The sequence below is a fragment of the Lotus japonicus genome, chromosome 2, assembly GCF_012489685.1.
Source record: "Lotus japonicus ecotype B-129 chromosome 2, LjGifu_v1.2".
In the NCBI taxonomy this organism is placed as follows: domain Eukaryota; kingdom Viridiplantae; phylum Streptophyta; class Magnoliopsida; order Fabales; family Fabaceae; genus Lotus; species Lotus japonicus.
Genome location: NC_080042.1, coordinates 20493840 through 20513682, shown reverse-complemented (window position 1 = coordinate 20513682; position 19843 = coordinate 20493840). Strand labels below are relative to the sequence as shown.

Below are 19843 nucleotides of genomic sequence, written 5' to 3'. Positions count from 1 at the left end.
GGGCTTCGGCTCTTTTTCTTCGATCAAATCAGTTTACAAGGTAGTTTTAGGGTAAAACTAAGGCAAAGAAACTGTCAGAACAATTTTCGGACAATCGGGTCGAAATACGACTACGCAGGGGCATTTTGGTCCAAAATAAAGGCTCAAAACTTCAAAGTTATCAGTTCTGAAAACAGATTTGACAGCAACGATCCTCATGACATCCGTGACAACAAATCCTAAAGGCACGAAGTCAGATTATTGCTTTACGACAATAAAGTTTCGAAATGTGAGACAAAAAGGTTTTGAATCAGTTTTTCAGATCCCGGTCAAATGGATCGCAATCAGAGTTTACTGACAGAGGTTTTAGACTCAGGGGAACATAAGGAACATAACCCAAGCGAGAAATCAGAGAAATCGGACAATTTTAGAAAAAGCTCAAAACTTAGAGCACAGAAACGACTTCAGAAACGCAACAGAAACAACAATCAGAGGTAGGAATCGTGTTAGTTACCTTGATACCTAGAAGTAGGGACGAACTGCACGAAGATTGGTCAAGGTTTCGCGAAAATCTCTCCTCCCCTCCTCTCCTTGAATCTCGCGGCTCCAAATGGTGAAAATGAAGAGGATTTTGCTTTTTCGCCTATTTATAGGCAGGCGAAATCACGGGAAAATGAAAATTTCGCGATTCCGATTTTTGCAGCACGATCACCGTGGAATTCTAAGAGAGATTCTGGCGTCAGAATTCCAGAACTCAAAACAAATATCTAAGATTTGGGAAAAACGATATCCAAAACGCCAAAAGCGGTGTAAGTTAGTCTGTCCCGAAAAACTACTTTTTGCTGTGATGCTCAGACGACAAAACTTCCAACAGAAGAAAGATTGGAAATGTCGAAACAAGTCTGGCAACGCGGACGGAATCTTCGTTAGAAGTCCCAAATAGAAAAAGTCTTCATCCATTGCTCGAAAATAGGGTTTCGAAGCAAAGAAATTAGCGTCGGCGGACATCCGAAAAGTGAAACCTATCGTGCGTACAGTCCAGAGTTCCGAAATGAAACGCTGGTCGATGGAAAAATAAAGAGAATCTTTAAATTTTCCGAGAGTTCGAAATCTCACTCAAAACGTTGCTTTAAGAGCGAAATAGCCTATTCTGGACACGCTCGCCCTACGGCAAGTGTGCAGACGACTCGCACTAACTCCGAAAACAACTACGCAACATTCCTCAAGCAATTCCTGAACTTTCTTCTTCATTAATCTTCCTCAAATATCAAACTCCTGTCACGCTTACACTGATTCTACGCGTGAGTCGGAAACTAGCTTGTTCTGAAAATCCAGGTCTTACAATACTCCCCTCCAAAAAGAAAGTTTCGTCCTCGAAACTCAGAGTTCGGAGAAAGTCCGGAATACAGTTCCTCGATCTTATCTTCCAATTCTCATGTAGTAGTGCCTGTGTCATTGTTCCTCAAAATCTTTACTTAAGCAATCTGCCTTCCCCTTAACTGTTTCACTCTTCTATCCCCACTGCTAACTATCGGCGTCTCAAAAGACAAAACATCATTCAACCTCATGTCGTCTGACTCGATTACTTGCGTCGGACCTCTGCTTGAAATGATACCGGTTGGCATTCCGTGCAGTCGCACCATCTTAGCCACTTACTTCTTTACTTTCGGTCGTCCGAAATTCTTCTTAAACTCGGTGCCTCTCTGTCATCTTAAGGTAGATACTCAACTTGTCCTCATGATCTTCATCTACAGTCCAAAACTCCACTTGTTCGTTCGATAACTTCTAGACGTTTCATCCCCTTGAAAACTGCTAGTCCATTATAACACCTCCAACTTCGTAACTATCTTTACAAACACCAAGAAATCAAACTTCTACTTAGTCGCTACTCGAATTAAACCTCGACCTATGTCCTTATTTCTTGTCCTTCACTAATCTTATCCCCTTCAACATCAATCTATCAACAACTTATAAGATAATCCTTCTCTTAATGTCTAATAATCCATTATTATCGTCTCCTTCCTCAAAACTTCCCTCACTCAAACCTACTTACACTTACTGAAATCCCTAACACTTCGCATAAATCGAGACTTATCCTCTAGTAGATTACATCATAACTATACCTCAAGGGATTTAACTAGCCATCTTATCATCCGATCCTTCAACATTCTGAGATTTAACTCTTACCATAACCGCTAACACCACCAAATCTCTTATGTGTACAGGAATCTCAGCTCTCTAGGACAACCTTAGCCCTAGGATTCTTATTCAACTTTAGCAAAATTCACTTGTTACCCGTAATGTGCACCATCAAAATCCATAACAAAGTTTCATTCCCTCTTAGACTCTGAGGAACTTGTCCAAACATAACAACTTCAAGTATTCATCTTAATACTAACACTTTCCTTTTTGTCACTCCATCACCATCTCGTCACTCAACTTCTTAATCTCTCAATCAAATTCTGACAAACTTCGAGTCCTACACACCTTAGACAGACATTCATAGATTTAAAACCTAAACCTTCACCAAGTTTGGTCCTCTAATGACCTTTAATCCTTCAATACTTCTTAAATGGATATCCGTTTCTTAAAAACTATAACTCCTTCACTTACCCAAACGACCTGACCAGTGTCGTCATGCTTTCACATCCACAACTTATTATGCTAACATCATTCAAATCATATCACATGGCTCATTATGTCTACAACCTCATGATCAACATCAATCGATCACCAACTTATAACCAACCTTATCACCCTACACAACCCAAGATTCATTTACTTCAAGATCACTCTTATATTACACCTCAATGGTCTTAACCCGAAACTCACCTTCAGGTCTTCAATCTTCTAAGATTCAACTCCTATTGTCACACCTACAACCATAAGATCTCCTACTCGTACGTGATTCTCGACTCTCAAGATTCAATCTTAACCCTAAGATTTCAATCCAACTTAGTATATCTCACTTAGTAATCTCAGCATATTTCTTTGGAATCCATATCAACAACCTCAAGTATTCAACTTATGCTAAAACTTTCTTTCTCCAACTTAATCATTAATTCAACACTTTTCAAGCGAAAATTCATCTCTTAAGACTATAATGTCTCCACATATTAATCAAACGCTTAGCAAAACTTATTCCTCGAACTCGACTATAACAATCTAGTTCAGAGCTAATTCTTCTCAATCTCGCTACCATCAAGGTATCATCTAAGACATGATTAAATCCAACTTATTTAGTCTCTAACAACTCCCCTCAGCAATCACATAACCTATGACTTCATAACTTCCGAGAAACTACTTAATACTTTTCCAGCACTAAATCTCTTGACTTGGTCTACCTCTACTTGGAGTAATCACACGAACTAACCAGTTAACGTCTATACGACACTCATCGACTTCCAAAGATTTAAATCTTAATCTTTCACAATCAAATGCTTAACACGAACTTTCCTCCCAAATCCGACTAATCCTCAATCAATTCAAATTCATCTTACACATCCTTCTATCAAGGTCCATTATCAGCTGTGATTCCGAATATCACCCCCTCAATATTAGGTTGATCAGGCCTAATACATCGAAGGTGGAAATTTAGAAAAACCCACTGGAACAGACAATGAGATCCTAACATCCAGTAACCACAATTATCCTGATATCAAGTTCCTAACGATTCCGCTACGGAACCACACACCCTCAATCCATGTAAAAGATTAATCCTTCCTCGTCAATTGAGTCAAAGGTCCAACAATCTTGGCAAATCCCTCAATGAAGCGTCTATAATATCCAGCTAAATCCACAGAACTTCTGATCTCTGTCACCATCTTCGGTTGCTCCCAAGCCAAAACAGTCTCCACTTTCGCTGGGTCCACAGCTATGCCTTCCTTTGAGATAACATGGCCTAAGAAATTGACTTCCTCCAGCCAGAAATCACACTTTGAAGGGTCCGCATACAGCTCCTTCTCCCTCAACAATTGTAAAACTTGGCGCAAATGTCCTTCATGTTCCTTCGCGTCCTTCGAATATATCAATATATCATCAATAAACACCACCACAAACCGATCTAAGAACTCATGAAAGATGCGGTTCATGTAATCCATGAGAATAGCAGGTACATTCGTCACTCCAAACGGCATCACTAGGTACTCGTAGTGTCCTGAACGTGTCCTGGAAGCAGTCTTCAGTATATCCTCAATCTTCACTCTGATCCGACGATAGCCTGGCCTCAAATCTATCTTGGAAAATACGGTAGCCCCTCGTAGTTGGTCCATCAAATCATCTATCCTCGACAACGAGTATCTGTTCTTGATCGTCGCCTTGTTCAATTGTCGATAATCCACCCACGATCTCGACCTTCCGTCCTTCTTCTTGACTAACAGCACTGGCGCTCCCCACGGTGATACACTTGGTCGAATGAATCCTTTTGCCGAAAGATCCTCCATCGAATCCGCTTCAAAACTAAACGCCCTAAAATCCTACGTATCGTACCCATAAGGAATTCCCCTGAGATCCTAGCTTCCTTATCGACGCCTCGGTAAAACAACTCCCTAGCTCCGCGTGCTATTCTAGATCTCGTGTAACCTCTATAGTTAAATCACGAGCAACTTCGAATAAGGTCCTACTAGGGATAATAATCATAAGATCATAGTCTAAGTAGTAAATACAAGTTATGCGCGTCACACTCGCTTCGAAGAGAAAAGAGTAAGTTATTCTAGAATACGAGAACAGTTAAAATATTACCATCGTTCCCACGTTCTTCCTCGTTCGACTCCTCAACTCTTGCTCCTCCCTTGATATGAATCCTTTCCTCTGTAGCAAGTTGTTTTCCTTTCCCAACATTCCTTGATGATTCGCCCTTGAGTGCCTTACAATCTCTGGAGAAATGTCCCGGTTGGTTGCAATTAAAGCATAGACTTTCTTTGGTCTTGCAGTTCACAGCTAGATGCCCCTCTCGGTTACACTTGAAGCATCTCCGTCCAATCACTGAGCATTTGTTAGCAAAATGCCCAAACTTTCTGCAACGAAAACATGTCACTCCTTTGTCACCAACTGGCTTCCCCCAGTATCAGCAGTCGTCGGTTTGTACTCTCTTGAGATAAGATTTCTTCCCTCGGAACGCTGATATGGTCCCCACTTATGGTAGCTCTTCCTTCCGTTGTAGCCTTGGGATCCTGACCTTATTGGTCCCCCAGCTCCTGTTCGGTTCATTCCTCTTTGTTGATACATCGCCGTCGCCATCAATCGTTGGTGATGCTCACGTGCAGCCTCCGCCATCCGGTTAAGATCCACCATCCTATATCCCATCGAACGTCCGATTAGTACTAACCATACGGTAGCACTAGACAAACCACTCAATCCGATTGAGTAGTAACGCAAGCAATTAGAGCGAAAATCGCTCTGCAGACAATCAATTTTCACTCTTTGCAGAGTCACACAACCTAGCACAGAAGACCTATTCCCCAAAGACTCCCAAAAGACTCGACTAAGCTCTGATACCACAATGTAACACCCCGATTTCCAGGTGTCACTTTAGTAACCAAAAATAGACTTCATGCGGAAAACAGGTAATTTTTTTTTTTCCGTTTTCTTTCCTTTAAATCAAAACAATAAGGAAGTAAAGACAAAACCCAACCACTAAACTAACCAACACACAAATATATACACATGTACAGCCTCAGCTGCACTCCCATGTCACGCGCACTCGCAGTGACTCCAAAGAAGTGTGCCCGTAGGCAAATGGTTACAGATCCAGAAGTGTGAGTGAAAAGGTTATAATTACAATCCACTGGGAGAAAGTCGGCCTCAAAAGGCCTAAGCAAAGACCCCTATGGTCCAACTGACTCACTGTGATCCCTCAGTAAGAGAACCACACGAAAAGTCATGCGTCGGAAACCTACCCGATCCCAAAAGCAAAACGAATCAGAGCTCTACACAAAACATGACGCCTGCCCAAACCTAACCTCCCAGTGCCAAACCCACAACGATCTGAAGTCGGCAAGTTGAAGCTCAACTCTATGCGCCATAGAACTCCTTTCGTCAGACGTCCACGCTCGTCAGTCCGGTCCTCCATGACCCTTCCCCGATACGTCGCCCGGTGACCCGCTACATCGATCACCCAAGCGGTGGGGGCATCCCGATCCAGCAGCTCATATCTGATCCCCCCCCGAGGGAGAGACCGTCGAGAACCCGTCGACCATCGACATCTGGCAGCAGGCCGACCGCCCAAACACAAACATACAGACAAAGCCAAGGCGCTAGGGTCAACTCACAGCAATAAGTACATATACACTCAACATGTGACGGGGTATATATATAAGTTGTTATATAAGCATATAAGTAATCCTAGCATGTTATGGCTCTAACATTGCTTCAATAAACAAACAGCACACAGTCTCAGTCAGCATGAATGTATGCGTGAAATGCACAATATGAATCCGGATTTGTGACGCGTTCCCGTTCGCCACAAGTGAAGCATTTTCACTATGGATGGACCATTCCCGGAGAGACCGTCGAGAACCCGTCGACCATCGACATCTGGCAGCAGGCCGACCGCCCAAACACAAACATACAGACAAAGCCAAGGCGCTAGGGTCAACTCACAGCAATAAGTACATATACACTCAACATGTGACGGGGTATATATATAAGTTGTTATATAAGCATATAAGTAATCCTAGCATGTTATGGCTCTAACATTGCTTCAATAAACAAACAGCACACAGTCTCAGTCAGCATGAATGTATGCGTGAAATGCACAATATGAATCCGGATTTGTGACGCGTTCCCGTTCGCCACAAGTGAAGCATTTTCACTATGGATGGACCATTCCCGTTATCCATCCTGGATGAAATCCATCCTGGATGAACCATTCCCGTTATTCATCCTTGGTGAACCATTCCCGTTATTCACCGAATGATGAACCATTCCCGTTATTCATCATTAATGCAAGGTGAACCATTCCCGTTATTCACCATGATATGCACAGGTGAACCATTCTCGTTATTCACCCGATTGAATGCAACGTGGTTAGCCAAACAACGAATCGCCCTTACCACAAAGTGTTTAGCTCACAACCCAATCTCAACAAACCCATGAGTTAGTGTCGGTCAATACAACACAACTCGGAGTAAGTGTCGGTCAATACAACACAGCTCCACCAACAAGAATACACAAGGGTCTAGTGTCGGTCAATACAACACAGCCCAAACAACAAGAGCGCTAAGTGTCGGTCAATACAACACCGCTCCAACAACAAGAAAACCCAAGGGATTAATGTCGGTCAATACAACACAACCCCATCAACAAGAGTACGTAAAGTACTCGGTGACTTTCAGTCATCACCATAGCTCACCTTAGTGGCTTTCCCCAATTCCAATAACTCACAACAAAGGTCGACTTTTCCCCGTCTTTCGTAAATATTTTCCCCTTCAGTTTTCCTATACTTAAACGTTAATAAAAATGATTTCAATTCAGATTAGTCAGGTTATGAGTTTATTTCTCAAAATCTAGGTTTCCCAAGTCTTTAGTTTTCGAAATTCTAATCCTTCTACGTTTTCCGAAAACCAACCACCCAAAAGAAGTTTCCCGGGGAAAGTCTAAGTAAACCAACAAATCCCAACAAATGGCTAAGTCCCAAACCCCTCGTTTGAACTTGCCTAGGGTTTCTCATCCAACCCGAAACATCAAAGATCACCAGATCAATGAATGTCCACTCCGAAGTCGCGTCAAAACGCACAATCCAACAAAGCACAACATCACAACATCAGTTCATCAACATAATCAACATCAAAGTAAAGCATAAGTAGAATTGATCGACGCCTATCATGCATTCATAGCTAATATATAGTAAGTTGCCCTAACCTCGAGCTGTTCCAGCTTCGGAATCAAGGTTGTCCTCAAACAGTTGCTCTGAATATTCCAAAGTACCTTCAACTGAACCTCGGAGAAAAACAAAGCAGAATTCAAACAAAATCGATTAGTTCGATCGCAAAAAAATACATAAACGATAGACAAAGCATCAAAGCTTCAGAATACGACAAACGGGTACGAAAGGACAAGTTTTCGAAAACGAAAAACTCCCCCCCCTTAGGAAATAACCCACGGCCATAAGGAGAAAAGGGCTTCGGCTCTTTTTCTTCGATCAAATCAGTTTACAAGGTAGTTTTAGGGTAAAACTAAGGCAAAGAAACTGTCAGAACAATTTTCGGACAATCGGGTCGAAATACGACTACGCAGGGGCATTTTGGTCCAAAATAAAGGCTCAAAACTTCAAAGTTATCAGTTCTGAAAACAGATTTGACAGCAACGATCCTCATGACATCCGTGACAACAAATCCTAAAGGCACGAAGTCAGATTATTGCTTTACGACAATAAAGTTTCGAAATGTGAGACAAAAAGGTTTTGAATCAGTTTTTCAGATCCCGGTCAAATGGATCGCAATCAGAGTTTACTGACAGAGGTTTTAGACTCAGGGGAACATAAGGAACATAACCCAAGCGAGAAATCAGAGAAATCGGACAATTTTAGAAAAAGCTCAAAACTTAGAGCACAGAAACGACTTCAGAAACGCAACAGAAACAACAATCAGAGGTAGGAATCGTGTTAGTTACCTTGATACCTAGAAGTAGGGACGAACTGCACGAAGATTGGTCAAGGTTTCGCGAAAATCTCTCCTCCCCTCCTCTCCTTGAATCTCGCGGCTCCAAATGGTGAAAATGAAGAGGATTTTGCTTTTTCGCCTATTTATAGGCAGGCGAAATCACGGGAAAATGAAAATTTCGCGATTCCGATTTTTGCAGCACGATCACCGTGGAATTCTAAGAGAGATTCTGGCGTCAGAATTCCAGAACTCAAAACAAATATCTAAGATTTGGGAAAAACGATATCCAAAACGCCAAAAGCGGTGTAAGTTAGTCTGTCCCGAAAAACTACTTTTTGCTGTGATGCTCAGACGACAAAACTTCCAACAGAAGAAAGATTGGAAATGTCGAAACAAGTCTGGCAACGCGGACGGAATCTTCGTTAGAAGTCCCAAATAGAAAAAGTCTTCATCCATTGCTCGAAAATAGGGTTTCGAAGCAAAGAAATTAGCGTCGGCGGACATCCGAAAAGTGAAACCTATCGTGCGTACAGTCCAGAGTTCCGAAATGAAACGCTGGTCGATGGAAAAATAAAGAGAATCTTTAAATTTTCCGAGAGTTCGAAATCTCACTCAAAACGTTGCTTTAAGAGCGAAATAGCCTATTCTGGACACGCTCGCCCTACGGCAAGTGTGCAGACGACTCGCACTAACTCCGAAAACAACTACGCAACATTCCTCAAGCAATTCCTGAACTTTCTTCTTCATTAATCTTCCTCAAATATCAAACTCCTGTCACGCTTACACTGATTCTACGCGTGAGTCGGAAACTAGCTTGTTCTGAAAATCCAGGTCTTACAGTGGCCTCGTAGTGAACAAGAAGGTGATGGTGGTTTGCTTCAAGAGAAAGAAATGGTGGTGTGGTGACTTGCTGCAAGAGAGGAAAGCAAGGTGGAAGCCATAGTTGTTTCATGGGGGTGGCTCACGAAAATAAAGAAGAAGATGATGTTGTTGGTGGCTGGTGATTGCACGTAATGGAGAAGAAGAAATCAGCATATATGGTGATGAAGTTGGCATGGAAGAAATGAAGAAAAAGGAATGGGTGTGTCGAGTATGACAGTGGATGGGGGATAAGGATGGTGAGATATATATATATATATATAGAAATAGAGAAGAAGAAGAATAAGAAAGAAAGATAATTATGAAGAGAAAGAAGGAAAAGTCAGAATTGAGCAAGACAGTCGACGAGAATGAGAGAAAGAGAGGGACCGTGGTGTGCGTGTGTTTATGGGTGCTGCCAGAAAAGAAAAGAATCAGAGAGGATAGGGATGTTTAGATATTTAGGAAAGATATTTGTAAACTGGTATAAATTGATTTATACACTTAAGAATTTAGCTCACAAAGTTAAGAGAAAAATATATAATGGATATATAACTATACTAAAAATTATGAGGAACTTTATGAAATAGTAAAATATAAATTATGATCACTTTGAGCAAATTAAAATGATCCATTAACCAAGAAATGAGTAGATATATATCAAAGATCGGATAAGGTTGAATAGATATTTATCAGAGATAGGATAAGAATGAGTAGATATTTTGTAAACCGGTACAGTTTTGTTTAGATATCGGAGGATTTAACTCAGAGTTAAGATAAAAATATAAGAGTGATTCCGATTTTTCCGGCTTCATTCTCCGTGAATTCTAAGATAGGTTTTGGCGACATAAATCCAAAACTCAAAAGAGGTTTCCTGGTATTTTAGGTGACTAACGCAAAGTCGGGGTAAAACTATTTTACCCGATAAGTTACTTTTTGCAGTGGATGTCGGAAGAGAAAACTTCCTTCTGAAGAAAGATTGAAATCATCAAGAGAAATGGGTGTACGCGTGTAGAATCTTCATCTGAAGATCCGAATAGAAAAAGTCTTCATCGTCGGTTGATTCTAGGGTTCTTGAACTATCAGGGTTTTAGTTTCGGCAAACTTCCGATGATTGGAATCGGACGTTCGTAGATCCTAGAGTTTCGCATCGAAACGATTGTGATATATGGAATAAGAGAAGTTCTAACATTTCTCTGAAGATTTTTGGACTAAATTCCTACAGTGTTCCAAGGGTGGAAGACTTTTGGAAATTTTATTCCTATAGTGTTCCAAGGGTGGAAGATTAGTCTTTTCCTGAACTTTCTCCTTCATAAATTTATTTCATTAAATAATCTCTTGTTCAGGTTTTCCCTTCTCAATACATCAACCCTAATCGTGAATGGAAATCTCTTCCACTTATTCTAAGCTTAAAAACTTGGGTCTTACATGTAACCTCAAAAAGATCAAATTTTTGGAGCAAAATCGTAGTGGGGTTGTGATTTTTTAGCCAAATTCATCAACTTTCTGTGTATCAATATCTGCTTCGACATTAACATTAGCCATGGATTCTTAAATTTTGAATTGCAGAAAAGAGCAGAGCAGAGAGGGAGACTGGGAAGTTGAGAAGACTCTAATGGGAAATAAGAGCCACCGCTAAAGAACCTTGCACTTGTCGATGAAGAAGCTCCACCTCGCCGCCGTACGCGCCCGAAACTGCCGCTGCCCACCACCTTGCTGCTGCTCACCGCGGTGGTTGCCTACGCCATCAAAGTCGCAGGCCTCCCAGGTTCTGGTGGCTCTCCATCTTTAGATCGTCGTCGCCAGCTTTCTTCTCCTCCTTCCACTCTCTTTCTCTTTTTCTCTTCTTCTTTTTCCTTCTTCTCACTTTTATGCTCTGTTTGGTACAGAAGAGAGAGATAGAGAAGAGAGAGTAGAGAGGAGAGAAGTTGAGTAGAGAGAAATAGGTGAGAAATATAGTAGATTTATAGGTTGTTTGGTATGATCGAGATAAATGAGAGAGAGAGATGAGAAAGAATGAGGTGCAAGAGAGAGAGAGAAAAATTAACTTTTGTTAAATAACCATTTTTAAATGTGAAGAAGTGCTATAATTGCAGATAGTGGCGGTTTAAAACCGCCACTAAATGCACAGAACACGAAAAAATAAATAAATAAAAGGACGTGACAGGATTTCTTCTCAAATTGAGAAGAAAGGAAAAAGTGGAAAAAGCACCCCCTTTATCTCTCTCTCATCTATAGTAAATGGGAACCAAACAAGGGTGGTTTAATGATCTCTCTCCTATCTCTCTCTCTTCCCTCAATCTCTTCTCCATCTATTTCCTACCAAACACAACCTTACCTCTCTTTCTTGATCTAGTAGTGCTGGTGAAACATGGAGAGAGAAGAAGTGGGTCTTTCTTTCTTAGTAGTCGATAGCAAGTCTTACGGGTCTAGCACCATCCGCCAATCGCTTATTGGTGAAAGGGCTATGTAGTAACCAGTCCGAGCCCTAGGTTAGCATTTTAGTGTCCGTTAGGAAGACGAGGCTGGATCTACTACTACCTCGTCCATTGAGTATAACAGAGCCAACAATGGACTATTAAGGATCGCATCCCGCGCATATTCCACATTATAGCCTGCAACTGATTCAGCTTCCGCTTCTGGGAGATCAAACGGAGCTCGATTAGTTTCTGCTGGGCTGGGCTTGAGACCCTTCGAATAGGGAACTTTATTTATTCCATCAAGCCCGCCTTCGAGATGGTCGTTTACACACGAGTTGGTCTCGTTAAGAAGGGCGGGGACCAACTTTATTCACTTCGGGGTAAACGGAGACTTTCCAATAGCCAGCAGGTCAAAGCCTTTTTTGGGGTTTAATACAAGTTTTTTTTCATGATAACAGTAGCGGTTCACTTAAGTGAATTTTGTTAGTGCACTTGTCACATTTTCGTTGGACAACAGTACCACCAACACCTAGGCAACTGTATGTAAGTTTCACTTAGGAGTAAAACGGTGCGTATGCTGCACCCACCTGTTTCTTGAATCTCTCTGCTTCACCATCGCTTCCCCGCTAGGCACAATGCTTCACAATGTGGAGCGCTAGCAACAGCAACAAACAGAGAACAATGCCATCTCACCACCACCACCAGCATCAGTGCACTCGCTCGCACCAGATCGGAGCCTTACTCCTCGTCGCCGCGACCTTCTTCCTCACAAGGCTCCTAGACTCCCCTTGCACCCTCTCCACCACCACCGTCCGCACACCGCGAAACCTCCCTGAAGATCCGTCGTCCCTCAAGATCTACGTGTACGACCCCAACGAGATCGACAGCTTGAACGAACTCATGCGCGGAAGGGACGGTAAGATCACTGAGGAAGCTTGCTTGAAAGGCCAATGGGGTTCTCAGGTAAATTTCATACCCTCAATTTTTCAATTTCATGCTAATTTTGTGCTAATTAGGACTGCAACTAATGTCAATTAATTAATTTATAGGTGAAAATACACAAGCTGCTCTTGCAATCAAGGTGCCGGACGCGGAAGAAGAAGGAAGCAGATCTGTTCTTCGTGCCATCGTATGTTAAATGCGCGCGAATGATGGGTGGTCTTAATGACAAGGAAATTAATCATACCTATGTTAAAGTAACTAGCATTTTCCTTAGTTGAAATCTTACTTGCATTGTTAGAGGTGTCAATTTGGCTCATAGCCTTATGGCCAGCCAACCAAGCCTCTTTATGGCCCTAACTTTTTCAGCCTACCATGCCCTATAACATTAGCTAGCTTTGACCACTTACAACCCTTTGGATATGTGAGCTAGGTCAGGGGAAATCCACACCCTATCATTTAAATAGTTGACCAAAATATTGAAAAAACAACATACTTGACTAAAAAAAACTATGAGGCTTGGATCGGAACACCTGTTTTGTTAAGTTCAAACGCATCATAACGTTTTTAAAATCTTATTTTGATCATAACAATTTTATAAATAGAAGGCTCATTTAAAATTCATTCACTAACAATATCTTTTATTTCAGGAGAACATTGCCATATGAAATAGGCTACAACGTTCTATCACTTACCAAGAAGAATTTTGTGACTATCGTACCATCTGACCGTTTAATGACACATTACTAGTCAGATTTGCCAAGCAATATTTTGAGCGCCAAAGAATCAATTTGATTTCAAGCAATTGTCCCACATTCATATCTAATGACAATAGTTTGAATCTCGTTCAAGTTGAATCAGATGAAGACAAGCTTGCTTTAGCAAAAGGCACGCTGACCAACGAGGAAAAAGGACAAGCCGTCAACATCAAATTGCCAAATTGTCTCATATCTGAAAAGTAGCCCAAAGTCTACCACCACCTACTAGCTGACAAACATCACCTTTTGAGCTAAAGGATAGACTTGCTTCAGAAGTAACATTTAATGAAGCCACCAACCAAGCCTTTGAATCAACGGTCCGATCTCACCTTACAACGACTATCTCAACGGTTGGAAATAATCTCACAACGGCTACAACACTAGCAAGCGAGTATTTAAGCCACTCTTGAAGATCTGAAGATAGAAGAATTAACTCTGAGAATCCAAGCATTCAAGCATTCATATTCAAACTTCTCAACAACATTCAAAGCTTGAGCAGATATTCCCAAGTGTCAAACACAAGTCATAAATTCTGCCCAGTGGAAGAGAAAACCTGGTACCTTAAAAGAGTCACATCTTTTATTCTCTTCACACTATTGTAGTAACTCTGAAGTGAATTCAATAGTCAAATCTAAACCCAAACACTTAGAGTTCTAGTGCCATAAAGTCTCTACCCTCACTCTTGAAAGAAGAGAACCATTGTAGAGTATGATAAATCTTTGTAAAGATTTAGGAGAAGTCCTGTACAATACTTATAGGAGGAGTCCTGTAGAATACTTGGAGAAGTCCGTGATAATACTTGGAGAAGTCCGTGATAATACTTGGAGAAGTCCTGGATAATACTTGTATTGGAGAAGTCCTTGATACTTGCTAGTGAAAATCTTGGTGGTGGCCAAGTACTGGACGTAGCCCAATCGTTTAGGGTGAACCAGTATAAATCTCTGTGTGCTGATCATTCTGTTCTGTTTACTGTTTTACTTCCGCTGCACTAAACAGTTTGTGAAAAGTCACTCTTAAACGTTTTGCCTAAGAACTAATATTCTTTTCATAAAACAAAGTTTTAAAAAGTAATTTTCAAGAACACAATTCAAACCCCCCCTTTCTTGTGTTACTTTATTGCATCTCAATTGGCATCAGAGCTTAGTCTCTAGAAACTAACATATTAACAGGTGTAGAGTAAAGATCCATGGCAGAAGATTTAGCAATAGCTACGGGCTCATCCACCAACAAGTCTCCATTCTTTGATGGAACTGAGTATCCTTACTGGAAGACCCACGTGCAACTATTCATTGAGTCCTCAAACTACAAGCTTTGGGACATCATTGAAAATGGCAACATCGTTCACAAAGATGATGCTGGAGAACCTATAAAGAAGGACCAACTGACAGAAGCACAACGCAAGGATTATCAACTCAACGCTAAAGCTAAGCTGTTTCTATTGTGTGCTTTAAGCAAATCTCAGTTTGATAAGGTTGATGGCTTAGCAACAGCTAAAGAAGTCTGGGAAGCTCTAGGGTTGGTGTATGAAGGTACAGCAAATGTTAGACAAGCCAAAGTAAGTCTACTTGTGGCTGAATATAAAACCTTCAAAATGAAGGAAAGTGAAAGCATTGATGACATGTTTGGAAGATTCCAAACTATTGTCAATGGGCTTAGAAATCTTGATCGCAAGTACGAAAATGTGGATCAAATCACAAAGATTCTAAGATGCCTTCCCAGAAGATGGAGACCTAAAGTCACAGCCATTCAAGAAGCTAAAGATCTCAGCACCTTGAGATTGGAAGATCTTTTGGGATCCCTAAAGGTCCATGAGATAGAGCTGGCTCACGACGAAGGACAAAAGAAGCAAAAGAATATTGCTTTCAAAGCAAACAGTTCAAAGGCTATCCAAACAAAAGAACAATCTGAAGAAGAAGAATCCTCAGAGGAAATGTCAGACGATGAACAAGCGCTCTTCAACAGAAAATTCAAACGCATGTGGATCAAACAACAAAAAGGAAAAGGCATTTCAAGAAAAGAAAACAAAAGTGATTCAAGCCTGAAGAAGAAACCATTCACTCACAAAAGTGAAGGTGGTTCAAGCATGGATAAAAGTAACATCACCTGCTTCGAGTGCAAGAAGCCAGGACACATCAAACCTGACTGTCCAAGACTTGCAAAGAAATCAGGCAAGAAACCCTTCTACAAGAAGAAGAAAGCACTATCTGCTGGATGGGATGAATCTGAGGACGGTTCAGAAGATGAAGATGAAGACAAAGATGACGATGCACTCTTTACTCTTATGGCATCCACAGAAAGCTCAGATGATGAAGAGGATGATGAGGTACAACCTGAAAAACTTAAAGAAGAATTCAATGAATTACTTGAGCATTCGTACTATTTATCTGAAAAATATAAAGCTTTGAAGAAACAGTTTGCTAAACTACAACTTGAGCATGAAAAAGTTTTATTAGAGAAAGATCATGTAGTTAAAGAGAATATTGCATTAAAAGAATAAGACTCTGTTAAGGAAATAACCTCTCTAAAGAAAAGAATTAAGGTGCTAATAGATGATCTATCCACATTTACTATAGGACATGATAACCTAGTTAAACTGTGTGGAAATAGTCGTGAACTGTATGATAAAAGTGGATTAGGATTTGATAGTGAATCAACTTCATCTAGTGAATGCATGTCTGATATATCTTTTATATCATATGAGATTGATCAAAACAAATTTGTTGTGAACTGTAAGATTGAGCGAGCTGAACGAAAATCCTCTTATGAGAAGAACGTTCCCGCAAAAGTGACCCCTAACCCCTCAGGACCCAAGAAAATCTGGGTACCTAAAGATTCAATTATATCTGTTGCAGACCTACTTAACAGAACGAAGGAAACACCAACAATGGTACCTGGACAGTGGATGCCCGCGTCACATGACGGGAGAAAAGTCTATGTTCCCAAAGATCCAAACTAAAAGAAATGGTGGAACAGTTACCTTCGGAGGAAACCCAAAGGGACTCATCATTGGTGAAGATAATGTTGGATGAAACCTTCCGAGCATTCAAGATCTTCAGCAAGAGAGTACAGAACGAAAAAGGGTACTGCATCTCAACAATCCGCAGTGATCGAGGAGGAGAATTTGTAAATGAAGAATTTGAACAGTTCTGTGAACAAGAAGGCATCACTCATCAATTCTCTGCTCCTAAAACTCCTCAACAGAACGGTGTTGCTGAACGGAAGAACAGATCACTTCAAGAAATGGCGAGAACAATGCTAAGTGAGACCTCTCTACCTAAGTACTTTTGGGCTGAAGCTATTGAAACTGCATGCTACATTCAGAATAGAATATCCATGCGGCCTATGATGAAGAAGACTCCGTATGAGCTATGGCGTGGAAGACATCCAACTGTTTCGTACTTTCATCCCTTTGGATGCAAATGTTTCATTCTCAACACTAAAGACAACGTTGGAAAGTTCGATAACAAATCTGATCAAGGAATCCTCTTAGGATATTCTACTCATTCCAAAGCGTACAGAGTTTTCAACTCAAGGACAAAAGCAGTAGAAGAATCCATCAATGTCAAGTTTGATGATCATTCAATCGATTCAACTGATCGTTTAGAAAGAGATTTTCTAAATCTTGACCTCTCTGGTCCTGAGGATGATGGAATCTCTAAAGAAGCTCAACCCTCAGATAACTCACCCACAGTACAGTCCACTGTTTCACCTTTGGAAACTCAAGAACAGTTCGATCAAGTCATGACTTCCAGTGGCATTTCATTGCCAAGGGATTGGAAATATAAATCAGACCATCCACCAGAACAAATTATTGGAAGTGTCTCAGAAAAAGTCAGAACAATGTCAGCTTTCAGAGAAGACTCCAACAGTGCATTCATTTCAGAAATTGAGCCAAAGGCCGTAGAAGAAGCCCTACAAGATGAAGGATGGATTCTGGCTATGCAAGAAGAACTGAATCAATTTGAAAGAAGTGAAGTCTGGACACTTGTACCCAAGCCAAAAGGAAAATCAATCATTGGTACCAAGTGGGTGTTTAGAAACAAGATGGATGAAAATGGAAAAGTGACTAGAAATAAAGCAAGACTTGTAGCTCAAGGATACAATCAACAAGAAGGAATTGACTACACAGAAACCTTTTCTCCAGTAGCCAGAATTGAAGCAATCCGCATTCTCCTAGCCTTTGCATGTCAACACTCCATCAAACTGTACCAAATGGATGTCAAAAGTGCATTTCTAAATGGAGTAATAGAAGAAGAAGTATATGTGAAACAACCTCCAGGCTTTGAGGAACCATCCTTTTCTGAGCATGTTTTCAAACTCAAGAAAGCTCTTTATGGTCTAAAACAAGCTCCAAGGGCTTGGTACAATCGCCTGAGTAGCTTCCTCATGAAGAACGGTTTCACAAGAGGGCAGATTGACAACACTCTATTCAGAAAGCAATTAAATGATGACTACATCCTTGTACAACTGTATGTTGATGACATCATCTTTGGAGCTACTAGTGATAATCTATGCAAGGAATTTTCAACCCTCATGCAAAGCGATTTCGAGATGAGTATGATGGGAGAACTGAAATTCTTCCTTGGTCTTCAAATCAAGCAAGAAAAAGACAAGATCTACATACATCAGACTAAGTACATCAAAGATATGCTCAAGAAGTATAACATGCACAATTCAAGCAAGATGAGCACTCCTATGTATCCAAATACAGTCCTAGACAAGAATGATGAAAGTTCACCCGTTGATCCAACATCGTACCGAGGAATGATAGGATCTCTATTGTACCATACCTCAAGCAGACCTGACATTATGTTCAGTGTTTGTCTATGTGCCAGATTCCAGGTAAACCCTCAACAATCTCATCTTAGTGCTGTTAAACGCATATTTAGATACTTGATAGGTACTGCTAATCTTGGTCTTTTATATGAGAAAGGTAGTGATTTCAGGTTAAGTGGATATTGTGATGCTGACTATGCTGGAGACAGGGTAGAACGGAAAAGCACTAGTGGAGGATGCCACTTTCTAGGAAACTGTTTAGTCTCTTGGTCTAGCAAAAGACAAAGTACCATATCCCTATCCACTGCTGAAGCTGAGTATGTCGCAGCAAGCTCATGTTGCACTCAACTTCTATGGATCAAACATCAACTTGAAGATTACAACATTCATGAAAATCACATACCTCTACTTTGTGACAACACAAGTGCTATAAACATTGCAAAGAATCCAGTTCAACAGTCAAGGACAAAGCACATTGAAATTAAACATCATTTCATAAGAGATCTAGTTGGGAAAGGACATATTGATATGTCATATGTTCATACTGAAGATCAACTTGCTGACATCCTGACCAAACCTCTACTGGAAGGAAGATTCTCTGACCTAAGGGAAAGAACCAATATGCATTACGCAAATTGAATATATATATATATATATATATATATATATATATGCAAATATACTTTTGTGCAGGTATCGTTCGATGAATGAACTAGTACAGTTCACAAGTTTCAACTATACTGTTCACATGCTGCATCGTACCATGATTCTCTTGACTACCACTGTTCAGTGACTCATGAAAATTTGATTGTGAAAAGTTCAACGTCATCATATCAGGGACACGTGCTTCAACTTTTCATTTCTGAAAAGTCACATCACATTCAATGCTCAACTGTTATCGTGTCAGCCTTTATCGCGCGTGTAACCACAACACATTTGTTTAATATTTTCCTCTTCAAAAGAAACCGCCTTTTTGCACTTGTTTCCAAAACCGTCATTCCATATTCCAAATCAACATATCCACCCAAGATTTTTGCAATCTACCTCACGCTATCTCATTTGCAAAATAGACTCTCTCTCCTCTAAGCAAAGCAATCCCTTTTCTCTCTGCAAACCTCTCCTATTCCTAACCTAATGGCAGGAGTTCTAGCAACCGCCACTAAGGCCCCTTCTAAGAAAGGTGGAAAGCTACCACACTCCAAGGAGGAGATGGAAATCTTGAAGAAAATATCTGAGAAGATTTCCCTGTACAGATCAGTACAAAACAAAGAGATCGGTGCTGTGAAAACTGAAAAGCTTGGTGACAATGCACTTATTTCACCAAGATACTTAGACATGAAACTATTTGCTTGCGTGAAGATGGATGGTCTCCCAGACCTTCTTCATCAAGACTGGGAGAGTGTCTACATTGTATCTCAAAGGGAAGTGTATGTGCCTTTGGTCAAGGAATTCTTTGATTGCGCTGTGGTGAAAAACCGTGAGTTAATCAAGTCAAGGGCCTACAACAAAATCA

General features: G+C 40.7%; 2 protein-coding genes across 2 annotated transcripts; both read left to right on the top strand.

The window, feature by feature from the left end:
• Positions 1-12456: 12456 nt before the first annotated feature.
• LOC130736206 (uncharacterized) lies at positions 12457-13464 on the top strand. Its single transcript, XM_057588051.1, has 3 exons — positions 12457-12820; positions 12907-13053; positions 13447-13464. The coding sequence occupies exons 1-3, from the start codon at positions 12503-12505 to the stop codon at positions 13462-13464; spliced, it is 483 nt and encodes a 160-aa protein (XP_057444034.1). The 5' UTR covers positions 12457-12502.
• Positions 13465-14740: 1276 nt separating this feature from the next.
• Positions 14741-16051, top strand: LOC130736205 (uncharacterized). Its single transcript, XM_057588050.1, has 2 exons — positions 14741-15527; positions 15627-16051. The coding sequence occupies exons 1-2, from the start codon at positions 14741-14743 to the stop codon at positions 16049-16051; spliced, it is 1212 nt and encodes a 403-aa protein (XP_057444033.1).
• Positions 16052-19843: the final 3792 nt, after the last annotated feature.

Excerpts from the sequence above, each read along its gene's own strand:
- LOC130736206 (XM_057588051.1), top strand. The coding sequence starts at position 12,503 with ATGTGGAGCGCTAGCAACAGCAACAAACAGAGAACAATGCCATCTCAC. Across the intron at positions 12,821-12,906 it reads AAGGCCAATGGGGTTCTCAG|GTGAAAATACACAAGCTGCT; the intron begins GTAAATTTCATA and ends ATTAATTTATAG.
- LOC130736205 (XM_057588050.1), top strand. The coding sequence starts at position 14,741 with ATGGCAGAAGATTTAGCAATAGCTACGGGCTCATCCACCAACAAGTCT. Across the intron at positions 15,528-15,626 it reads CTTCAACAGAAAATTCAAAC|GTGGTTCAAGCATGGATAAA; the intron begins GCATGTGGATCA and ends ACAAAAGTGAAG.